We start from the raw sequence: 25,350 nt of genomic DNA on the forward strand, positions 1-25,350 counted from the left end.
GGAAAGTGTTCCAACCCTTTTATCATTCTAGTTGCCCTTTTCTGCACTTTTTCCAATGCTATAATATCCTTTTTGAGGTGTGGTGACCAGAACTGTACACAGTACTCCAAATGAGGTCACACCATCGATTTATACAGGAGCATGATGGTACTGGGTGATTTGTTTTCAATTCCCTTCCTAATAATCCCGAGCATAGCGTTGGCGTTTTTTATCGCAGTTGCACACTGTCTCAACATTTTCAGTGAGTTATCTACTACGACTTCAAGATCTCTCTCTTGGTCAGTCTCTGCCAGTTCGGACCCCATCAACATGTATTTATAGCTAGGATTTTTAGTCCCAATGTGCATCACTTTGCACTTGGCCACAATGAACCCCATTTGCCACGCTGACTACCATTCGCCCATCCTCGACAGATCCCTTTGGAGTGCCTCACAATCCTCCCTGGTTCTCACCACCCTGAACAACTTCATGTCATTTGCAAATTTAGCCACTTCACTGCTTACTCCCAACTCCAAATCATTAATAATCATATTAAAAAGCATCGGACCCAGTACTGATTCCTGTGGTACCCCAATGACTACCACCCTCCACTGAGAAAATTTCCCATTTATACTCACTCTCTGTTTCCTATTAATTAGCAAGTTTTTGATCCACAAGAGGACTTGTCCTTTTATCCCGTGGCTATTGAGCTTACTTAGGAGCCTTTGATGGGGAACTTTATCAAAAGCTTTCTGGAAGTCAAGGTAAACAACATCTATTGGGTCCCCCTTGTCCACATTTGTTCACTCCCTCAAAAAACACTAACAGGTTAGTAAGACAAGATCTTCCCTTACAGAACCCATGCTGTGTCTGCCTCAATAGTTTTTGTTCATCAATGTGCCTACGAATTCTTTCCTTAATAACAATTTCCACCAACTTAACCGGTATCGACATCAGACTGACTGACCTGTAGTTTCCAGGATCTCCTTTGGAACCCTTTTTAAAGATGGGAGTGACATTAGCTACCTTCCAGTTTTCAGGAATGGAGGCAGATTTTAATGAAAGATTACATATTTTTGTCAGGAGATCCACAAGTTCTTTCAGAACTCTCGGATGTATGCCATCTGGGCCTGGTGATTTATTAGTTTTTAAGTTGTCTATCAGTCGTAGGACCTCCTGTCTCGTCATCTCAGTCTGACTCAGGTCTTTCAACACCCCTCCTGAAATCAGCGGTTCCGGAGTGTTCTTTGTAGGTAAGTCTCAGTTAATGCAGATAAACCCTGAGGGGAGATATGATCCCCCTCTCTCCAGACAGGTTACTTCAGATTACGAAGTTTCACCCAAACCTATTTCCATAATAGACAGGATCCTCTCCAGGTTCATGGTTGTGCTTTTAACAGACAGAACTCCTGCCCAAACAACCTGTATGGGCAAGTTAGGAATTCTGGCCCTTTAACGGGATTCTTATTTGTCTCACTAAAACAAGTTTTCTTCCTTAAGCTGATTGCCCCCCATAAATGAAAGCCCCCCCCCCCCCAAATCTAACTAAACTGACATTCTGGTCCAGAGCCACAAAATCCCATCTGAGGAAAGAAGTTCTTCCTCCCCCCTTTTAAATTGGGGCTTGCTCACCCCCTCCCATCCAGTGGAGTTCCATGGGCTGTGATTGGCTAACAATCACTTGGATTTGAGGCCAAGATCTCAAGGACTGGCTCAGCACTCTGGAGGTGGGATTTTGGGGTAGGACTGCCAGAGGGTCTTTGGGGAAATACGTAGGAAGGTAAAGTGCCGCTTTACCCTTCTACAGGGAAGTAACGTATTCAGCCCATGTGGAGCATCTTCGAGAGACCTGCATGTGAAATAATCTGTATTTTATGGCCATCGTTCAGTACGGTGAGATTTCATCCACGGATACCTTACAGATGACACTTTACAAATCTCATCAAAAAATCTTCCAAGGGGGAGAAAAGAAATTGAAATCCCATTTATTATCGCCGATGGGAGTTCTGCTTCACCTACCTCCTGAGAACAGTCCTGAAGCTTCCCATGAATAGCATCTTTCTCTCTCTGCAGCTGCCTTATTTCCTTCTCGTGTTTCTTTTTTAACTCCTCCAACTGTGCCTGAACCTCCTGGAATTGAAAAATTAAGTGGCTGTCATTGAGGAATGCATTTATTTCATTAGGCTTCTACGCCATCCTCCCTGCAAGCGGGCTCAGGCCAGTGCACAACAAAATTAATAACAATACATATAAATATAATACACAATCTCAAATCCCAACCCATAAAGCCCAACATCTGCACGGTGCCATAATACAATTTCCTAACCCCCCTCAATTTACATCAGCATGGGGGAAAGGGAGGCGAAAAGCAGTTAAAAGCCGGCTAGATGTTAAAACCACTAAGAACTTGTTAAAGATCATCAAAAACCCATTGCTGTCTTCAACCATATGCTTGGCGGAAGATCTCTGCCCTGCAGGCCCTGAGGAAATGTAACAGATCCCGCAGGGACGTGGACACAGAGAGTACTCCATCTTTCAGTGTTATACCTCTGAGGATGCCAGTCACAGCTACTGGAGAAACATCAGGTACTACAGTGCCAAGACCACGGCCACCCAACAGAGTGCCTTCTCCCACAGTTTTAAGATCTGATTATGAGTCTTTTTTGTTGTTCAGTCGCACAGTCGATTCCGACTCTTCGCGACCCCATGGACTAGATCCCGCCAGGCTCTCCTGTCTTCCGCTGTCCTCTGAAGTTTGCTCAGTTTCATGTTCGTTGCATCGATGACACTGTCCAACCATCTCATCCTTTGCCGTCCCCGTCTTCTTTGACCTTCAATCTTTCCCAGCATCAGGGTCTTCTCCAGTGAGTGCTCCCTTCTCATTTGGTGGCCAAAGTATTTGAGCTTCAGTTTCATTATCTGGCCTTCCAGGGAACAGTCAGGGTTGATTTCTTTTAGGATTGACTGATTTGATCTTCTTGCAGTCCAAGGGACTCTCAAGAGTCTTCTCCAGCACCATAGTTCAAAAGAATCTATTCTTCGGCGCTCGGCCTTCCTTATAGTCCAACTCTCGCAGCCATACATGACTACTGGGAATACCATTGCTTTGACCATGCGGACTTTTGTTGGCAGGGAGATGTCTCTACTTTTTATCATGCTGTTGAGGTTCGCCATCGCTTTCCTCCCAAGGAGCAGGCGTCTTTTAATTTCATGGCTGCAGTCACAGATGAGTCTGCTCTAAGCAAATTGAACATGCTTTCTCTGAGTTGCACTCAGGCTGCTAGGTTGTGGGCCCGTAGCTACAGTGGGGCATTTCGGGGCCACAAGCCCCGTAATTAAAAGCCACGCCCCATAAAAACCCATGCCAGAAAGCTTTTTAAAAAAATATTTATTAAGTCACGCCAGGAGGACGGGCAGCTGTGCACCCGAGCTCCGGCGCCTCATGTTAAGCCCCCTGCTGGGCCCTTTTCCCTCCTCCTGCTTTCCCCTAATAGGCCATTGTCTCCACCGCCTCCTCCCCACCCACCCGTGGGCCCTCAGAAGCCTAGGCTGCTGGGTGGCGGCAGGAACGGCCTTGGGGTGAGGCGGCAGAGAAGGCCATGTGCCCAGCCTCGGACTCACCTTCCCACTGGCAGCACGTCGACGACTTAGCAGGGATGAACTCGCGGCTACAGCATTGGCGTGAGGCTTCTGACGGCCAGCAGCATCAGCCCGGCCCCGGCATATGGCGGGGCTTGGCCCTGCAGCCCGGCACCTCCTCGTCCTTCAACTATCAAATGCTGCTGCAGCGATGGAGCCCTCGCAGCGCGTTCATGCCCACGTCTTCCCGGGTGATGCAGTGGATGCAGCCAACTTCTCAGCTGAGTGGCCAAAGCTGCTGCTGCCGCCGCTGTGACCACACTGTGGGCTGGGCCCCATGAAGGCAGGCAGGCTGCCGCTCTTCGTCGCCGAGTAGCCCAAGCTGGGCTTGCCGCAGCCGGCCACTTGCTCACCTGATGCCCTGGTGCCTGATTAGCCATTCGTTTGTGTAACCTTGTTTGTAACCTTAATTTAATTACCTTTAACTTTAATAATCTTAATCTGACTGCCCCCTAAGGACATTAAATGCTCCACACCTTTTAAAAGGCCAGCTCCAACCATTGGGGAATGTGTATTTCACAGAGCTTAATTTCTAGGGGGGAAAGATGCCGGGACTCAAGTCTCTCTGGAAATAGCATCGTCTGACTGAGATAGCCTTCTGTCTAACTTCGGAGGACGCTCTGTAGTTGCTCAGTCAAGGTGGAAATGCACTCTGTACCTGCTCAGAGACACTTTCATTTTACTCCTGTTTCATAGGTGTTGAGGCTGAGCACGGCATGAACAACCAATGTCAGGGCTGACCCCTCGCACAGCACCTGCCACGGCCACAGATGAGCGGTGGACGAAACACAAGGAAGCCGACTGAGAATTCTGCAGTGGCGCCTGAGGGAGACTTGCCATGAGGTATGGCTTGCGGGCTGTCTCGGGTGGTCGATTTGGGTGTCATTAAAGGCTAACAAACAAATAAAAGCATATTGTTATTTCATCCCATCATACAAACAGCTAATTTTGCTTTTTGAAGCCGTACAGGACTTAACAGCCCAGGCTAGCCTCATCAGATCTGTCTGGCATGCACTGAAAAGCTCACACCTTGAATAAACCTTTGTTGGTCTTAAAGGTGCCACTAGACTCTAAATTTGTTCCCTTACCCCCATCTAAGCCGTCAGTGGGTTTTCGGAGCCTCCGAACCCCAAACTGAATGCACCTATCGCACACAGTCCAGCGGGATCTGCAAACATCATGTGGTCCTTTACAAATGGCCTGAGGATATCTGTATTTAGAGCTCACTCGCGGACACAACTCAGTTTTGCAAATGATCAGGGAAGTCCGTCACGGAGGAAAAAAGGGGGCCGTTCCAGAGAGCTTTGATCCCAGTGGCAGCCTACAAAATGTAAAGATTCCGATTCCAAACCACGGAGCGAGGATCTAAATTCACTGAACGGAACCAGACAAGAAACCAAAGCATTCATCTGTCAAGAGGATAACCGATGTGGGGAATGTGGTAGATTCCCCCACCAATGAAGTAACCCATTAAAGTGCAACCCCTGCCTCCCCAAACTGTACCATGTATTAAGTCGTCTTCTTTTTTTGCCGTCAAGTGACAGCCAACCTATGGCGAACCAGTAGGGCTTTCAAGGCAAGAGATGTTCAGAGGTAGTTTGCCATTACCTGCCTCTGCGTAGCAAACCTGGACTTCCTTGGCGGTCTCCAATCCAAGCACTGACCACAGCGGTCTCCACATCCAAGCACAGCAGCCCTGGTATTCCTTGGAGGTCTCCCACCCAAACACAAGCAGAGCCGATCCTGCTTCGCTTCCAAGATCTGACAAGATCAGGCTAGCCTGGGCTATTAAGTCCTGTAAAGCTTCAAAAAGCAAAATTAAGTGTTGGTACGATGGGATGAAACAGCAACAGGGGTCATTTCCTGCAGGAGCACACAGGAGCAGAGCTCCGGCAGTAAAGAGCCCAGGGGGCGGGCACATGCAACAGCCCCACCCCCTGCTCCCAGCAGCCTTCTGTCAAAGCAAGAAGCAGCCAGGTAAGTTGCAGAGCTCCCCCTGGCCCCCCAGTCCAAAACAGTCCAGTGGCACCTTTAAGACCAAGTTTTATTCAGGTACAAGCTCTCCCTCCTCTGCAAGGACGGATCTGCACATCCCCCCCCCCCAATAGCTAGCAATCACAAAACAGTCCAGTGGAGCCTGAGCGGTGGGTGTTGCCTTCTGACACACTTCTGGTGATGTCAAAGGGTGTGGCATATACAAATAAGTTATGCTAATGAGCTCCTGCACCTCTTTTTCTACGAAATGACCCCTGAACAGCAATATGCTCTTATTTGTTTGCTTATTTTATTGACCAAGGGCTGCTACAATCTTGAAATTCAACAGTACTAATTAAATGAAATCACAAATTCTGGAGCAGTTTTACTTATTGTGGAGTGTTGACAGGACTTCTCCAGGATATGGTCTTACAGAAGCACAACCCAGTTCTGCAGTAACTCCATTCACACTAGGAAGCTGTAAATTTTAAGTGAGCTTACCAAGGTGCCCCCCCAAAATCCCCAGAAAGGGGCACAGGAAGCAGAGGGGGTAGACGAATGCTCCCCTCTTCTTGGAACCTTTGCCCCGACAACCCTACATCCTGGACTCTCATTCATTTGGGTTTGTAGACGGCGGCTTAATTTATTGTTGCTGGAAGTGGAGGACTTTGCAACTTTATCTTAGCCTCGGATTCCAGAAGCAGACTACAGAGAGTTATGGGTAGGTCAGGACTGGTGTTCCCTCTAAGCTGTGGAGCAAAAATTCTACTTTGTGAGCAGGGCCGGCTCACCCGCTAGGCGAGCTAGGCACTCGCCTAGAGCGCGAGCCAATCTTTAGGGCGCGGAAGGAGAGGCAGGGGCGGCCCTCGGCACGCCTGGCCAGCATGGCGGAGGGAGACAGTGGCGCAGCCCCAGGAGCCCGGCACGTTCCCGGCACTAGGAGCCGGAGGAGCGCCCTCCATGGAGCCAGGCGCCGCTGCGGCACCAGTACCACCACCACCACCAGCAGGAGCCCCGGTGTGAGCAGCCTTCCTTTTCCCTAGCTCTTCCTGCTGCTTTCCTTTTCCTGGGCATGCAGGCGCCCGGGGAGGAGGGAGTCGCTCGGCAGAGAGACGCGCCGTCAGCCCTCACGGAGTGACCTTCTTTCTCGGCCACCGCTGGGAAAAGGAAGAGGAGAGCTGGGAAAAGTCAGTTTCACTTTCGCTGCCCTTCCTTTTCCCGGCTCTCCTCTTCCTTTTCCCAGCGGTGGCCGAGGAAGAAGGTGCCTTGCCGCCGCCTCCCCTCGGTCCCTCTGTGAGGGCTGACGGTGCGTCTTCTGCCCGGGCGCTGTGTGTTGGGGAGCAAACTTGGGCCCGGCTGGAGCGGGGACTTGGGGCGGGGAAGGGAGCTCTGGGTGGAGGTTCAGGAGGATGGAGGGTCACTCCCTGGCTCCGCACCCACAGACGTCTGGAAGGGACTCCCTCCCTTTTAATGAGGATCGCCGGAGGAGGAGGAGGCTTCTGGCCTGATCACAGACCAGCAGCAGCCTCCCCGCTCGCTTTTTGGGGCCACGGGAGGAGGAGGAGGAGGAGGGGTGCGTCAGAAGCGAGCCCCCGCGGCCAGGGGACACAACCTGGCTCCTCCCCTGCCTCGGAGGAAAGGCGAGCGCGCCCGTGTGGAGGCACAGCTGGGCGCTTCTCCGCCTCTTCAGGCTGCCGCCGAGGGGGGGGAGTAGGGAGTGCGCACGGAGGCAACCGGCTGGGCTGGGGGGGGGGGGCGTGCTTCTGCCTTCCTGCCAGCTGGCCCCTTCTCCCTCCTCCTGCGGGCCAGGCCCAGGGCAGCAGGCACTCTCTCCGGGCCCCAGCATGTGGCGTCACTCTGTCTCCCCCCCCCCCCCGGCACGTCTCCAGGCCCCACCGGGAGGTTGGCATCTGAGGCGCACAAACCCCTCGGGCCGGACCTGTTTGTGAGCTACTGGCATTAAAATTGTGAGCAAGCCGTTTGGCTACTGCATAAATCGGTTTGCTCTGGGGCCCTCCTTCCTGAGCCGAGACTAAAATGTGTGAGCCAGAGGCTAAAAGACTGCGAGCTAGCTCACACTAACTCAGCTTAGAGGGAATACTGGTCAGGACTTGTGCATCCCTTCCTTTCTGCTATTTCTGATGCTACCCCCTTTGTCGTGTAGATTGCCATGCTCCGGGAATCTTCCTTCCTTCTGGCTTTGGGGAGGGGAGGGACCTCCACAGGGTATAATGCCACAGAATACACCGTCCTAGGGTTGCGGGGGAGCCGTGCCGGTGTCCGGGAGTTCGCGCGCCGGCAGCACATCACCTAAAGTGACATGCAATGTTGCTGACGTTGGGGGCGTGGCCGGGCTCGTTGGGGGGAAAACCATATGGTTCCCCCACCCGACGAGCTCAGCCACGCCCCCAACGTCGACGCAGCTTCGGGGGCGGGGTTCCCCCGGGCCCCGATTCCGCCGGGGCGGAAATTGGGGCCTCCGAAGCAGGGGATTCCCCGCCCCCCAGGCCCATTTGGCAACCCTACACCGTCCATAGCAGCCATTTTCTCCAGGGGAACTGATATGGCTTGTCTGGAGATCAACTGTAATAGTGGGAGATCTCCAGGTGCCAGCAGGGGGTTGGCAACCCTATGTCTTGCATCTCCATCTGTCCTAGCGAGTTAAACTAGATTAGAATCCCATCTCTACTCCATCCTGCCTAGAATGGAGTTCCTTACAATAAAGGACTCAGTTTGCTAAAGTGGAAAGATTCCATGTGTAACTTTATTCTCTACAGCAGTGGACACGGACACTGGATACTTCTGCTATGCCATGAGCTTTAAGCACTCTGCTAATGTACTATTCCACCAATTTTTTTTTCCTATCTGCCTACTCTGGTCCATCCTCTGCCATTTGCTTCCATGTCTTGTTAAGCAAGGCAGTCTTTGCCCCCACTCTGACCACCCAGACGCCTGTTACGTATCTTGTAGCCCCACTGTCTGAGGCCGTGCAATCCATTACCTACTGGACCCACGAGCAGACGTGGGTCATTTATGTTAGGATATAAGAAGAAGAGAAGAAGAGTTTGAATTTATACCCCGCCCTTCGCTATCCGAAGGTGTCTCAGAGCGACTTACAAACTCCTTCCCCTCCCACTCCGAACAACAGACACCCTGTGAGGTAGGTGGGGCTGAGAGAGCTCTTGACAGACACTGCTCTTTTTCAAGGACAGCTCTTATCAGAGCTATGGCTTGCCCACGGTCATCCAGCCAGGTGCAAGTGGCGGAGTGGGGAATCAAACCCCACGCACTTAGAGTCCACGCTCTTAACCACTACACCAAACTGGCTCTGACATCTAAATATTCAGTCTACAAACTGGCTGTGACATCTAAATCTCTGACATCTAAATATTCAGTCTGCAAAAGAAAAAAATCCAAAAGCATGTTTCTTGTATAATTTAAATCAGTATATGATCCCCAAACTTAGACGTTTGGGGATCATATAATAATTTAAATTATACAAGAAACATAAACCAACATCAAATTTTGATAAGAACAGAAGCAACCTTTAAAAGATTTGGAGCATTTTAACATAAATTTTGCACGGTAACAAATGAACACGACTCTATCTTTACTAAGTTGCACTTGAGCTTTTTGCACCAGATCTGGAATTATTAAACTTGTATGACAATCCATAGATCTTACTTCCCCCAGCTCTAATCTGGCAGATACTTCTCCTTCCTGCCATCTAATAAGCACCCCATGCTCCCTTTCTGTCTTTTTCTAATCTGCTTTATGCGCTTCCTTTACAGAGCATCTTTTTCTCCAGGCATCCTGGGTCTTTAGTGTCTGTTTCAAGCCGATCAAACCTGCCCCACTAGCTCCAGAATACATCTGGCTTTTAACCTACAAAATCAACCAATCCCTAAAAAAGACAAACCACCACCATAAGAACATAAGAGAAGCCATGTTGGATCAGGCCAATGGCCCATCCAAGTCCAACACTCTGAGTCACACAGTGGCTAAAACTCAGCGGGGCCAGAATTCCAGACGCCCTCCCACTGTTGCCCCCCCCCCCAAGCACCAAGAATACAGAGCATCGCTCCCTCTGTTGGAGTTTGCAAGTTCTCTCCCTGAAGTCTTGGAAGAATTTACAAGTTTGTTGATGCATGCTGATATCCTAGCTATTTCGTTAGAGACCCAGTGACAGATCATGCACGTAGTTGCCGCTGGAGCAAGGTGTTAAAATGCATAATTAGTTAGGTTTGGGATTCTCCAATTGGATTAAACAATAGATCAGAAGATGTCCCAGGGTTGGAGGCTTAGAAAGTTTATTGCTCTTTGTTCTAACTCTCGCCTGGGGCTAGCACACGTGGTGGTTTAGACTTTAAAGAATCAAGATGTAGGCTAGTGAAGTCAGAGGGCATGTTAAAAACTTTTGTCTTGGAGAGGATCCCCCACCCTCAATGTGCTTTTCCTGCTGGGGACTGCTTTCCCACTGTGACACATATAAGAGTTGGTAGATGTGTGTGTTAATAGATGGATTAAATGCCTTCAGGGAAATGCCAACTACAGAGACGTAGAAATATGGGAAAGTATATATTATAAGGTAGAATGTGGACCTGATGCAGTTTGCAGGACCTGATGAAGGCTGTTAATAAGAGGATGTTTTCTCCCTCTCCCAAAGTGCTAGAACTCGAGGGCATGCAGTGAAGCTGACGGGCAGTAGGTTCAGGACAGACAAAAGGAAATACTACTGTGCACAGAGAGTGCTTAAAGTGTGGAATTCACTGCCAGAGGATGTAGTGCTGGCCTCAGGGATAAACAGCTTTAGAAGGGGATTAGATAGATCTATGGAGGATAAGTCTGCAGTGGCTATTAGCCATGGTGACTGAGGGGAACCTCCACATTCAGAGGCACTAAGCCTCTGAATCCCAGAGCCAGGAGGCAACATCAGGGGAAGGCCTCAGCCTCTCTGCCCTGTTGTTGGCCCTCCAGAGGAACTGGTTGGCCTCTGTGTGAGACAGGAGACAGGATGAGGAGGTGGGCAGAGAGGCATTAGAAATTTATAGGAAGAGCCCTGCTGGATCAGACCAACAGTCCATCTAGTCCAGCATCCTGCCTCACACAGCAGCCAACCAGTTCCTCTGGAGGGCCAACAACAGGGCAGAGAGGCTGAGGCCTTCCCCTGATGTTGCCTCCTGGCTCTGGGATTCAGAGGTTGACTGTGGAGGTTCCCCTCAGTCACCATGCCCAGTAGCCACTGACAACTGAATCGATCGAATCCCCTGTTCAAGCTGTTTATTCCCGTGGCCATGACTACATCCTCTGGCAGTGAACTCCCCATTTTAATCACTCTCTGTGGCTTCCCTGGTGGCCTCCCAGCCAAGTGCTAACCAGGACTGACCCTGCTTAGCTTCTGAGATCTGAGGAGACTGGGCTTCAGGTCAGGATTGGTCCAAAATAGGAGACCAGCCAAACAGACAAACAAGTAAGTAAATAAAACTAGTTGCCGGCGGGGGAACCATATCAATCCGACTCAAGCTTTAAGCAGCAAAGGAAAACCATCCGCTGGCCTCAGTGTCGCCCACCCCATTATTCTTGGGGGCAGCTTGACATCTGTCAGACCGGTGTCACCAGCTGGGCAGCCAATGCCAGGAAAAGAGGAAACGTGTCAAGGGTAAGCTAACCTTCCCCTCCCTTGGAAGCTTTCTATTTAATAGGAAGACATCAGCTGAGCTTTTCTTCTTTTTTTAAAAAAGAAAAACATAGCCATAAAATCCTTGTAGTGATTTAAAGCCCCTCATCTACTGAGAATAATTTGAATGACGTCACCCTGGCCAAAGTGATTTAAAGGAACGCATGAATCACGGTGCCTATTAATAGAACCGGCCCACCTTCTGCATTTTTTTCCTGGCGGCATCAGTGGCGGCTTGGGCGGCTTTGAGTTCAAAAGCCTGCTTCTTCCTGACCAGATCCTCCAGTCCTTTTGCCAGCTGCTCTTTCAAAAGCATTTTCTCCTCTTTCGATCCTTGCTTGGTTTTGCGAAGCTCTTCCCTGTGCCGGTCTATTAGAGCTTCTGTTTCTGCACCTGAGTTTCCTCTGGGCTACGAGAGAGAATTCAGAGATGACAGTCGATTAAAACAGCCCCGCATTGCGATGCAGCAGAAGGCCAAAAGGGTTAACAAACATGCTGTCGCTATCAGATATGTGGAGGGGAGGTGGCGCAGTAAAGCCTGATCCGGTCAGATCCTGGAAACTAAGCAGAGTTCTACTTGGAAGGGAGACCCCCAAAGAGGGCTCTGCAGAGGAAGGCCACGGCAAACCATTGCTTCCGCTTCTCCCTTGCCTTGAAAGCCCCTTACTGGGGTCCCCGTAAGTCTAAGCAAAGCAGGATTGGTAACTTGGTACTTAGATGGAAGACCACCAAGGAGGGCTCTGCAGAGGAAGGCCACAGCAAACCATTGCTTCTGCTTCTCCCTTGCCTTGAAAGCCCCTTGCTGGGGTCCCCTAAGCAAAGCAGGGTTGGTAACTTGGTACTTAGATGGAAGACCACCAAGGAAGGCTCTGCAGAGGAAGGCCATGGCCGATCACCTCTTCTTCTCACTCGCCTTCAAAGCCCTTTGCTGGGGTCGCCATGAGTCGGGTGCAACTTTGATGGCACTTTTCACATCCACACATCAGGTATGTGGGAATAAATTTTCCATTATTGCTTAGCTTGAAGCAGGCATCTGCAACCAAGGGCTCCAGAGCCAAATGGAGCGTCCGCACTTAAAGCAAACACGGCTCTTTAGAAAAGAAATTCTTCAAGTTATGGTTTACTGGCGGGAACACAAATGGAACATACATGGAGCTGCCTTATACTGAATCAGACCCTTGGTCCATCAAAGTCAGCATTGTCTAGACTGCCAGCCGCTCTCCAGAGTCTCAGGCTGCTGTTTTCACATGACCTGCTGTTTGATCCTTTCCACTGGTGATGGTGGGGATTGAACCTGGGACCTTGTAAATGCCAAGGAGAGGGGGTGGTGGTCAAAGGCTGGAATGTAACCTCCATTGGCAAAGGCCGTATATGCTGAGATCTCACTTGCTGGGGGGTTCACAGCGTGGGAAGCCACATCCTTTGTGAGATGTTTGTTAGCTTCTCAAAACATCTGGTTGGGCACTATAGATAATGGAATGCTGACCAGGGTCAGCAAAAATCCCTAGGGCCAGCCCTGGATGGGTCACCGTACCAAGAAAATCTGGACTTGTGGGTCACCACACTGAAAAGGCTGGGGACTGTGGTGATAGAGGACCCTCAACGACCGCTGTTTCGGTTGAGGAAAGAAGCAGTAATGGTAAGTTGTACTGTTTCAGTTAAGAAAATTGGCGTTCTTACACTGTCTCCAAAATTTGACAGAGTCTGTTAATTGAAAGAGTTGTGGAGCCCTGCCTTAGAAGTTGTCTTCTCCAATTGGACAGGAGATTGAACCCTCAAAGAGAACACACTGCAGCTGGAACAAGCGATGAGGGCACAGACCCCTGTCAGCTGTAGCTCCAAGTGCCGTTAGCCTTCAGTTCTACTCTCTGGACGCCCATACGGGTTACTGATGGCCTGGGCATTAAGGGAATTAAGAGCACCTTCATCTGCCCACGCCGCCCTGGCAGCTTTCCACAAGAATGAATCCACCAGGTCTCCTCTGAACTTTGGTACCAGCAATGCAGCCGGGCAGAAGAAATATTCCAGCCAGTTCAGCTCTCATCTGGGGACGTGAGCGGCTGGCCAAACGGAGTTTCCCCTGACCCTAAAAAGTCCCGCACTCTGGACTCTGAGGGGCTGGTCTCTTGAGTGAAGACAGCCTGTCTCCCCGCTCACCAGCTCATTCCATCCATCCTCCCACGGCCAGGAGGCCCATGACAAGGCGGCCTTCTGTCCACTTCATGTGGACGTGGTAGTGGTCATCGTACAGACTGGCTGCTTTGGTGAGAAGGATCCTTTAACACGCAGCCCATCCTCTGCCCTGAAGAGCATGGAGGAAGATAGTCCTGCTGAGTCACGGCTGACTAATGGGGACCCCGCAGGGTTTTCAAGGCAAGAGACAAACAGAGGTGGTCTCCCATTCCCTGTCTCTGTGGAGCGACCCTGGACCTCCCTGGGGGCCAGCCCTGCTTCACTTCTGAGATCTGATGAGATCCGGCTAGCCTGGGCTGTCTGGATCGGGGCCCTGAAGAGAGTACTATGTATTATTTCCCAAACTTCTGAACTGGCTCTAGATTGACAACAGACCCTATGAAATTCCAGGGGGTCACGGCATTCCAGAAGGGCCCCACCAGGCTGGCTTCAAAGATGACCATGGCTGCCTGGGTGTTGCTGTTCTGTGTCTGTCCGGTGAACCACACGACATCCACCAATGTGGCTGAAAGACTGCCTCGTTATGCACACTCTTATGGGAGCGGCTACTGCTAGCACGGGACACCGTCCTGCAAGCCTCTCTAGCTGTGGGGAAGGAAGCTGCCTGTGTTGCCAGGGTCAGCCACAGGGCTCCTTCCAACAACACCTGAAGCAAACCTAGGAGGTCAACATCTTATTTATTTATTTATTACTCTGATTTTTACCCCGCCCTCCCCGCCGAGGCATTGCTCAGGGCGGCTTACACAAAGAAACAATAGAAAGCAATATAAAATTATTAAAAACATTAACATATCGATGGCGATATAGCTGTGGTAAAAGGGGTTCAGAAACATACCATCAGCGGTACCTCCACTCTCGGCGGGCTCAGGCTGGCGGTAAATTTGGCGCGTGGCATAGATGGTAACGTGCAGCTCCTTACCGGAATGCCTGGCGGAAGAGCTCTGTTTTTGCGGCCCTGCAGAACTGTGAGAGGTCCCGCAGGGCCCTGATCTCATCCAGAAGCTCATTCCAATAGGTTGGAGCGGCTACAGAAAACGCCCTGGTCCTAGTCGATACCAGCCTGGCGTCCTTCGGGCCGGGGGGGGGGGGTGGTTTTGCTCCCCTGACCATAGTGCTCTCTGGGGAACATATGGGGAAAGGCGGTCCCTCAGGTACGTAGGTCCCTGACCTTCGGTGGGGCGCCATGGGTGCCAGCGCTGAGGGTTAGGAGTCTGGGAGTGCTCCTGGATGCCTTTTTAACAATGGAGGCCCAGGTAGCAGCCACTGCCAAGGCGGCCTTTTACCACCTACAGCTGATCAGGCAGCTGGCTCCCCTCCTCGAACACAATGACCTAGCAACAGTGATCCATGCAATGGTCACCTCGAGATTAGACTACTGCAATGCTCTCTACATGGGGCTGCCCTTGTCCCAGATCCGGAGGCTGCAGCTAGCGCAGAATGCTGCAGCCAGGCTGCTGATGGGTCTCTCTATATGGGACCATATCCAGCCTGTGCTGAGGACACTGCACTGGCTGCCTATAGCGTACCGGATCCAGTTCAAGGTGCTGGTTCTAACCTTTAAAGCCCTATATGGTCAGGGGCCTGCCTACTTGAGGGACCGCCTCTCCCCATATGTGCCCCAGAGAGCACTGAGGTCAGGGTCGCAACATCATTTGGCCCTCCCTGGTCTGAAAGAAGCCAGGCTGAATATCACCAGGACCAGGGCTTTCTCAGTGGCGGCCCCATACTGGTGGAATGAGCTTCCGGAGAACATCAGGGCCCTGCAGGACGTCTTACAGTTCCGCAGGGCCTGCAAAACAGAGCTCTTACACCACGCTTTTGATTAGGGGCTGCCACTGATGAATGTGCCTTGGAACATCTTCTGGCCTGAAATCTAGAACATCTTCTGGCCTGAAATCTAGAACATCTTCTGGCCTGAGACCTCCCTGGATGCGACCCCTATCATTGGATGTGATTTAGACTTATCGCCATCATCTGTCGGTTTTATTTGTAAACTGTTGCTGTTTTAACTTGGTATCGTATTTATTAATTGTTTTAACTCTGTACTGTTTATGTTATTTTAACTTTGTTAGCTGCCTTGAGCCAGTGTGTCCAGCAAGGCGGGATACAAACAGAAGGAATAGATAGATAAATAAATAAATAAATAATAAAGGGCTTTAAAGGTCAAAACCAGCACCTTGAAGCAAATCCGGTATGCTATTGGCAGCCAGTGCAATGTCTTTAGCACAGGCTGGATGTGCTCCCACTTAGGGAGACCCATCGGCAGCCTGGCCGCCGCATTCTGCACCGGCTGCATCTCCCCTCCCATTGTGGCATCTCCCTCCCACTGATTAGGCCTTGGCTGTGTGGATGAGAAGGTTCAGCAACGCATAGTCCAATGGAGTGATGGCTGCCTTGTCCTGAGTCAGACCGTTGGTCCATTAAGGTAAGTAGGGTCTATTCAGGCTGGCAGCCGCTCTCCAGAGTCTCAGGCAGAGGTTTTCCCCATCGCCTGATGCCTGGTCCTTTTAACTGGAGATGCCAGGGATTGAACCTGAGACCTTCTGCATGCAAAGCAGAGGCTCTTCCACTGAGCCTCCCCATAAATGGATTAGGGCCGATTCTCATGGTATGAAGTCGCCCATCTGGTCCCCAAGGGCTTGTCGATCAGATGTCTTCTAAGAGTTCCATGCCCAGAATTTAATCCCTATGACTGGGACCACAGCGCATGGCCAAAGGAGACTTAAGCCTCCCCTACCTCAGTGCAATTTCCCCCAACCTGAAATAGTCCCTGGAGCTGCTACTTGCCCCGATGGGCCAAACAGCGGCTCCCTGGCTCTGTTGCAGGTCAGGGAAAACAGGAAGACTTAAATTCCTTCTCTCTGCGTGCTGAGGTCCTGCATGTCTGGGAATTAAATTCTGAGCAAAGAACTCCCAGACCACATTTACTGTCCGGGACTCAAGGACTTTGGGAGAAAAGCACACCTGCGGGTCTTTGCCCCCAGGGCTCTGCTTGGACAACAAGACTTGCTGAAAATGCGGCATCTGGCTCTTCAGGTCTTCCACTTCATCCCTGGCTTTGCTTTGGGAATCCAGCACCTTTTCCATGGCCTCTGTGAATTTCACAAAACACACATTACGCCTCGTTTGATTAATACAACAAATTACTTAACAACGCACATGTCTTGCATTTAAATGGCATGTTTTGGACGGCCAAGGTACCACACAGAAATCACCGCAGGATGGGGCTGGATCTGCAAATCTGTTCTGTTGATGGTGGCTCCAGTTCAGGGAGCCTTTCCCTGACACCAGCAGATTTGTAGGATCCCACCCATGTTTTCAACAGCCTTGTAAGGTAGGCCAGTGCTATTCCTCCAACATCATACAAGGAGACTAAGAACACAGTGACTTGCATAAAGCCACTTAATGGGTTTATGATTAAGGGGAGATTTCTATCTGTTTCTGTACCTTTGTCCTCCCTCGCCCCTTCCTCCCCTTGCCACCATTTCTCCTGAACCCCCCCCCCCCACAATGTGAGTTAGGCTGAGAGAGAGGGACTGGCCCCAAATCACCTGGTGAACTTCATGGCTGAGTTGGAATTTGGGCCTGGGTCTCCATCTTCCTTTTCTGGCACTCGATGTTGGTTCTTCAGAGATGAACTGGGGACTTCCCAGCTCACCAACACAATGCCCCTCCAGCTTTCTAGAAGGGCACCCTTTTACTTACCCGTTTTCTGCAGAATTTCATTCTCCTGTAGCAAGAGTCTTTCTTTGGCTATAGCGAGCTCCTCCTCCAGTGTTTTTATGGTCCTCCTTGACTCCACAGTCACTTCCTGGGCCTCCTTGAGCTGCAGTTCCAAGTCCTGCAAGCACATGTTATGTTGAACACTTCTGAAATTACTTTCGTGGCACTTGCTGTGAGAAAGTCTCCAATTCTCCCCATGGGATCAATTTCATGGTTGGAAAACGGCTTGCAATTAACCACCACCTATGTTAGCATTGGGCAGGAGGCATGACGGACTGCCTCGAACAGTTGCCCTCCCTTGGATTGGATTTAAATTTGGTTTTATATTTCACGTTTTACATATTATGTTTCAATGCTATTATGTTTACTTAATGAAATGTTCAACAAAATGTTGCGACCCGCCCTGCGCCTCCTTGTAGGGGAGGTTGGGGTAGAAATCGAATGAATAAATACATTTTCAAATGCAGTGACACCCAGACAACACAATCGCTGGACCGAACGGCATCAACTACACCAGGGGCGTCAAACATATGGCCCACGGGCCAGAAGAGGCCTGCCCATGACCCATGTTCCCTCTAAGCTGTGGAGTCTCATGAGCAAAAATTCTACTTTGTGAGCTACTGGCATTAAAGTTGTGAGCAAGGGATTTGGCTCCTGCATAAATTAGTTTGCTCTGGAGCCATCCTTCCTGAGCCAAGACAAAAATGTGTGAGCCAGAGGCTAAAAAACTGTGAGCTACCTCACACTAACTCAGCTTAGAGGGAACACTGTGACTTTAATCTGGCCCACGGGTAGAACGTCCCCCCGCAATCCCCCCCCCCCAGCCTGCTGATTAAATCCTGCTGTCTGGCTCTTTCCGGTGGCTAGGATCAGCTGCTTCCCCTCTGCTCTGTCCTTCCCCCTGGCCAGGGGGGCTGCCTCGTGTGCTTTTGTTTCCAAAAGATCGATTGGTGGCTCCCCGTGATCCTGCTGTGCTTTCCCCATTGGCTCCAATCAGCTGCATACTCTCCACTCTAACCAGGGGTCATTTCATAGAAAAAGAGGTGCAGGAGCTTATTAGCATAACTTATTAGCATAACTTATTTGCATATGTCACACCCCCTGACATCACCGGAGGTGTGTCAGAAGGCAACACCCACCGCTCAGGCTCCACTGGACTGTTTTGGGTTCCTAGCTATTGGGGGGGAGGGGGAACATGCAGATTTGTCCTCGCAAAGAGGGAGAGCTTGTACCTGAACAAAACTTGGTCTTAAAGGTGTGTCAGAGGTGTGTCAGAAGGCAACACCCACCGCTCAGGCTCCACTGGACTGTTTTGGGTTCCTAGCTATTGGGGGGGAGGGGGAACATGCAGATCTGTCCTCGCAAAGAGGGAGAGCTTGTACCTGAACAAAACTTGGTCTTAAAGGTGCCTCTGGACTGTTTTGGATTGCTAGCTATGGGGGAGGGGATATGTGCAGATCTGCCCTCACAGAGGAGGGAGAGCTTGTACCTGAAGGCAGGCCGGGGGGGGGGCTCTGCAACTTACCTGGCTGCTTCTTGCTCCTCGTGGCCCAACTGAGGGCTGCTGGGAGCAGGGGGCGGGGCTTGTTGCATGTGCCCGCCCCCTGGGCTCCTTCCTGCCGGAGCTCCGCTCCTGTGCGCTCCCACAGGAAATGACCCCTGGCTCTAACCTTCCAGAGGCTGCGCTGCTTGTTCACGAACACTTCAAAGAAGCTCAGTGTGATCTGCAGTTCTTTCCCCACTGGGTCTGACCAGCTGCAATCGTCTGTGGCTGGAGTGAGGGTTTTTTTGCCAAGTCAAGCTGCATTTATTGTTCTCTTTGTTTTTAGTCACTGTAGGGTTGCCAGATCCAGGTTAGGAAACCGTTGGAGATTTGGGAGCGGAGTCTGGGGAGGACCGGGAACTCAGTGGGGTACAATGCCCCAGAGTCAGGTCCCACCTGTGTTTAATGCATTGAAACAGGGAAGCGCAGCTACATTGAGATCGATGAAAAATGTGACCCTTCCGTGAGATTATTTTCCATCAGTGAATCTATTGCCCTGGCCGCTTCTCTGGTCGGGGTCCCTGCCTTGGCTGTCATCAACTCTGCTTGTAGACTGACCTATCTGATGAATGACACTTCCTACCAGTGTTCCCTCTAACCTGAGTTAGTGTGAGCTAGCTCACAGTTTTTTAGCCTCCGGCTCACACATTTTTGTCTTGGCTCAGGGAGGATGGCTCCAGAGCAAACCCATTTATGCAAGAGCCAAACTGCTTGCTTACAACTTTAATGCCAGTAGCTCACAACGTCGAATTTTTGCTCAGAAGACTCCACAGCTTAGAGGGAGCCTTGCTTCCTAGGTTTTGGGGAGTATGCTATGTGATCTGCATGATACGGAAAAGGCTACCAAAATAGAATGGCTATAGACTACCTGACGCTTAAGGCAGGACACAATTGCGCTCAATTTGAGGGCATGTGTTGTTTGAACCTGATTCATCATTTAGTCTTTATTTAATGAAACATCAGGGATATCTAAAACATTTCAAAAGGAATTATACCTTCTCATGGGTGGGGGGGATTGGTTTGGGAGTTGGTTCAACTGGTTTTGGGATCTACTGTTTATACTGTTTTAATGTCTGTTCTGGTGAAAGTTTTATTGATCTTTTGGATTTGTTTCTGCATACAATGTACACCCACCATAATAGCTTGTTGTGCTTCTGCAGTCCCCAAAACCCCCAGCTCAAGAGTCAAACAAATGATGATGGTTGCCAGATATTGGGCTGAGGATCTTGAGCACTCAGTTCCAGTGGACTCAGCTCTTGATGAGCCTTAGGGTGCTCATTTCACCAAGAGGGGAGATTGTAGGACAAGAGGGAAAGAATGTGATTTCTGAATGTGATTACTGACACTCTCTCCTTGATGTATATTGACAGCTGTCAGTGTGCCTTTAAAAGTTTAATCATAATAGATCCAGATTTTGGTATGTAACTTAGAATCTTTTGATTAGAGAAACTTATAGCAGAACATATATTTTATATCTGCATTTCTGTGTATAAGAAGCCTCTGTAGAAGGAATTAGGATGCAATAAGAATGGAATGCTATTTAGAAGTTGCAAGGCCGCCGAGAGCGAAGTTTAATGTGATTCACAACCCTTATCAGCTAGCTCTTCACATGTGAGCCCAGGAAGGACCCAGTGTTCTCTAATGCTCCCAGTGTTCTACTGACAAGGTAAAAAAGTGTAATTACTGACACCACTGAGAGATGCACTCAGTCAAATTATGCTTATATGATGTTAACTGCTTGGTACCAATGAGAGATTCTTTAATGTGTAAACTATATGTGATGTCATTTGGAGTATAAGACCTCCTGCCCTTCCTGGTTATGGCAGAATACAGCTTTGGAACTGCTGAGGTGCTCAGGCACTCAGCCCTGTATTCCCTGTTTCAATGCATTAAACAGATATTCATCTAACTCGTTGGACTCCGACTGTGTGTTTCCAATTCGGCACGGGAGCATGCAGGCACAGATTTGTGTATCACCCGGAGGCTAGCATCCCTAAGTCAGTGTGGGCAAACAAATAAAAATCTTTGAATAAAACAATGATCTTGTTTATATTGTAGTCAGATTGCATTATATGATTCTCTGGTTGGCTGCTGGAGTGTTAGGAAATGGCCCTTGTTATAATTAACCCATTAAGTCCGGGCTTGCTTGTATCTTTACAAGCATTGCAACCCTCCTTGGTGCTTGGGCACTGCCTGAGTGCAATTTGCGAAGCCACTGAAAGAGGCAGCCATCTAATACAACCCCATGAACAATGCAAGAAATACCAAGCTAGATTATTGTCAACAGATGTCTGCACCTGAAGACTTCTAGTGAGGAAGAGCCCACCACCCCTAAGTAATTGGTTCTTTTCACAATTCTTGTCATTTGGCAGTTTCCCCTAATGTTCAAATGAAATCACCCTCCAGTAACTTAAGCCCATTAAAACTATTCTTGCCCTCTGCCTTCATGCTCTTCCATATGATAGCTCTTTGGGTATTTGAAGATCGCGATCATCTCTCCACAGCCCCTTTTTCTCTAGCCTAACATTCCCAGTTTCTTCTACCTTTCTTTATAGGACTTGTTTTCCAGGCCTTTGCCCATTTTCATTACTCTCCTCTGAACCTGTTCTACTTTGCCTACATCTTCATAAAATCCATCACCCAGAACAGGACACAGTACTCCAGATAAGGTCAAACTGGCACAGAACAGAGTGGAGCCATTACTTCTCGTGACCTGAATACTAGGCATCTGTTAATGCAGCCCAAAATTGCATTTGCCTTGTGTCCCGAGAGTGGGCCACCCCAGGGCTGGCCACCGCCACTCGGGACCCCAACGCCGCCGGCTACCCCAACCCAGTCCACGACAGAACCTACCGGAGACCGAGGTCGACCCGCCACCGCGGCGACATGTCCCTCAGGGCCTGGCAGAGCCAGTCCAGAGCGTTCGGACGACATCACCCCCGAGAAGCGACCGGCCCCGTGGGGAAGCATCCTGGGAAGCGAGCAGGGGACCGTGCCGGGCCATTGGCCCGGCATGGGGGAACCACCAATGGCCCAGAGCAGCTTGGGGATGGAGAGATGCGGGACAGCCACGGCCACTAGGGCTGGAGCCGGAGAGCCAGGAGGAAACCACACCCAAGGCTCAGCATCCCTGCATAAGAGAAGGGGGCGGGGCCAAGGAGGAGGGTGGAGGGTGGAAGACAGGGGAAGACAGGTGGAACGGAGGGGAAATAAAAGGGAGAACGAAGGCAGAGGCCAAAGAGGATGACAAGGCACTGGCGAAAATGACAGACAGAAGCTGAGAGAGAGAGAACGAACTGTCTGACCAAGCCGAGGGAGCTTGGAGGGTGGTGGCGTAACCTCCTCTCCTCCCGAGTGTCTGAGGCCTCTGTAGTTCTCCCCCCCACCCTGGGTGGCGGGGCAAGGTGGTGAATAGCTCGCAGCAGTTGGGGACCAGCGATAGCGATGAGGGGTCATCCAGCTCGTGTGACACCTTGTTTTGCATCCATATCACATGGCTGACTCATGTTCAGCTTGTGATCGACTGCCAAGCCAGGCATCCCCTGTTCTGTACCTGTGCACCTGATTGTTGCGTTTTCCCCTGTTGAGCTGAATTTGTATCTTGTTCCAAATGCCCAGGCAGAGTGCCTCACACACATTGAGCTTTTCTGCCTTGCTTGTAAGTTCCTGTTTCTTCAGGTAGTTTTTTCCCCCTGTTCTGTATGTGTTTTGCTCCCTCTAGTGGTAGATTCGATATTACACTGGTTTATGTTCAGCATATCTCCCTGCAGATTTAAACCGCAGGTTTTTATGCGGATACAAACCAGTGTAATATTGAATTGACCACCAGAAGAAGCAAAACATGTGCGGAACAGACCCCTTCCTCCTGAAGAAGTGGGAACATACAAGCAAAGAAAATGAGGACGCAGAAAAGCCCATTAGGTTGTTAATCCTTAATTACAACCAGTTTGCATTCTAGGTGCGTTTTATTACAGGAAGGGGTCGGCCTATTAGGCCTGCAGCAGCCTAGTAAGCAAAAATAAGATCTGAATCACAGTTTTCCCAGCTGATTCTCTTTGCTACTTAATTATACCAGCTTTATAATCAGCAATAATTAATAATTTACACCAGTCATATCCTTCAGGCTGCTTCCAGTCCAAGAAAGGGGGAAAGCCACTGATAAACACTGGCCATCTTATCTTTAATCATATATGTATGTGTGTGTGTGTGTGAGTTATCTGTCACTGGATAGTACCCATTTAAACTTCTCATCCTACATATCCTTCTGGGGGAATAAAATCTCACAGGACTGAAGTAAGTTCCTGCCAAATCTATCATAAACAAAGCAAGATTTTCATGAGGAATATGTAAGATCTACCAAACTGCATTCCACATAGCCCTTCTGTTCTGGTTGCCCCCCATTTTATTTGGAAATTATTGTTTTCTTTTTTACACTCTGCATTAGCTCATGAATTGGAATAAAATGACAAGCTTCCAGTTATTTCAGTCACTTTGTGCTCTTGGAAATCTGGTTGTTGGGAGAGATCTTTCCATTATTTCCCCAGCAAATACAGGACTCAGAAACAAAGACACAAGCAGCTTTCCACTGGTGTCACTGGGTACCAGGTAGGGTTGCCCACTCCAGGTTGGGAAACTCCTGGAGATTTGGGGGTCGCACATGGGGAGGAGAGGGACCTCAGTGGGGTACAATTCTACAGAGTCCACCCTCCAAAGCATCCATATTCTCTAGGGAAACTTATTTCTGTAGTCTGGAGATGAGTTGTAATTCTGGGGGCGGGGCAGGTCCTACCTGGAGGCTGGCATCCCACGGTATTATTATTTCCTTAGTGCAAGTGGGGAATTGAGACTGAGAAGCTCATCTAGGTCCATCTAAGGAGATTGTGGCAGGGGCAACATCTGAATTGGGGACCTCCAAAACCACTGCTTAGCCACTGTGGTACACTAGCGCCCCCTGGAGGCGGGATCTACACTTTGTTGGCAAACTGCTCAGAGGACGTTTACTGGCTGCTGGGAGAGACCAAGGGCTGGATCGAAACTGTGGTATGAGTCAGTGAGACAATCCTTCACCCAGAACTTGAGGATACCCACGCAGTGGTGACTAAGCCAACTTCCAGACTCAGATGTCCTAACAGTGACTGCAGTTTGACCATGGACCCAGGGGTGGATCTCTCCTTTGCTTCCGAAGGGGGAAGGGGGAGTGCCTTGCTTCCCTTCCCACCACAGTGTCTCTGGCTATGTGTTAGTCAAGCAATGCAACATCTGGGCTGGTGTGCAGCTTTGGTGGCGGAAAAATGTCACCGAGTCGCAGCCAGTTTATGGCGATCCCAGGGGGTTTCAAGGCAAGAGACGAACAGAGGTGGCTCGCCATTGCCTGTCTCTGTGTTGTGATCCTAGACTTCCTTGGTCGTCTCCCATCTAAGTATGAACTTAGTTCTTATCCCCAAGTGTACCACTGTATTTTCTCTTTAGAAAACAAGAGCCAATTCGTTGCTAGTGCATGAAATAAATAGGAGTGCCTAGAAATGGCCAGGGGCTATGAAACAACTCTGCAGTAAGTTTAATCAAATGGTCCTTGTGGGCAGCACTGCAGCACATACCTGTCACCATGACTGTCGTAGCTAGCACTGCCAGTCTCCCAGAACTACAACTGGTCTCCACGCAAAAGAGATCCGTTCCCCTGACAAAAATGGCTGCTTTGGAAGGTGAACTCTATGGCACTGTACCCCACTAAGGTCTCTCCCCTCCCCAAGCCCTCCCCACCCCAGGCTCCACCCTCAGAAACTCCCGGCATGTCAAAATCAAGAGCTGGCAACCCTAGCCACAGCCCAATTCTGAACCAACCCTACAGCTGCTATCTCATGGAACAACTGGTTCCACTTGACCGTGGCCACCAGTAGCCCTTCCCTGGCCCCAAAGGCATCCGGCTGTCCTCGACCAGAGTTGGGGCTTTTTCGGCCCCCTGGCTCCGACCTGGTGGGACTCTCTGCCAAATCCCATCAAGGCCCTGCGGGATTTAATGCCGTTCCGCAGGGCCTGTACGGCAGAGATGTTCCGCCAGACTTCTGGTTGAGGACGGCAACGGCCTTCCACCATAGCCGGCACCCTTTTCTTTTACTTCTCTTTCGTTTCTATCTTGCCCATTCGGCCTCCTCCTTAACCTGCCCGCGAGATGGAAGAACAGCTGAGCGGGTTTTTAAGCTAAATTACAGACACCATCTGGAGACTGAGTAATTAAGATAAATGTATTGGTGATTTTAATCTGTATTTTGTATGTTTTTAATTTGTTGTAAATGGCCCAGAGCCCTGTGTACTCAGCGATGGGGTGATTCAGAAATCCAGTTACTACTACTACTACTACTGATGATGTTGATGATGATAATGATGATGATGATGATGATGATGATGATGATGATGATGATGATGATGATAATAATAATAATAATAATAATAATAATACTGGCCCACCAGGTACACTTTCAGTAAGCTCAAGGGTCAGTTGCACCAAAGACACCATTAAATTAGAGCCAAAACTTGTTCTCTGTCCTTGGTGAGCATGCCTAGTCCTAACCGCATTGCCCCAGCCTAGATTTATGTCTTTTTAAAATCACACTGGTGGGTGAAA

The 25,350-nt window shown here is 49.9% G+C and overlaps 1 protein-coding gene across 1 annotated transcript in view; it reads right to left on the reverse strand.

Moving 5' to 3' along the window:
• Positions 1 to 25,350, reverse strand: part of FAM184B (family with sequence similarity 184 member B) — a 98,322-nt gene that overhangs the window by 70,432 nt on the left and 2,540 nt on the right. The window contains exons 3-6 of the mRNA XM_015426267.1: positions 17,168 to 17,303; positions 16,427 to 16,554; positions 11,469 to 11,678; positions 1,999 to 2,109 (exon numbers count right to left, since the gene is read on the reverse strand). Of these exons, the coding sequence (XP_015281753.1) occupies positions 1,999 to 2,109; positions 11,469 to 11,678; positions 16,427 to 16,554; positions 17,168 to 17,303 (585 nt within the window). The remainder of the gene's footprint in view (positions 1 to 1,998; positions 2,110 to 11,468; positions 11,679 to 16,426; positions 16,555 to 17,167; positions 17,304 to 25,350) is intronic.

This window comes from Gekko japonicus, unplaced genomic scaffold, assembly GCF_001447785.1.
Source record: "Gekko japonicus isolate JY-2015 unplaced genomic scaffold, Gekko_japonicus_V1.1 scaffold451, whole genome shotgun sequence".
Taxonomy (NCBI): Eukaryota; Metazoa; Chordata; class Lepidosauria; order Squamata; family Gekkonidae; genus Gekko; species Gekko japonicus.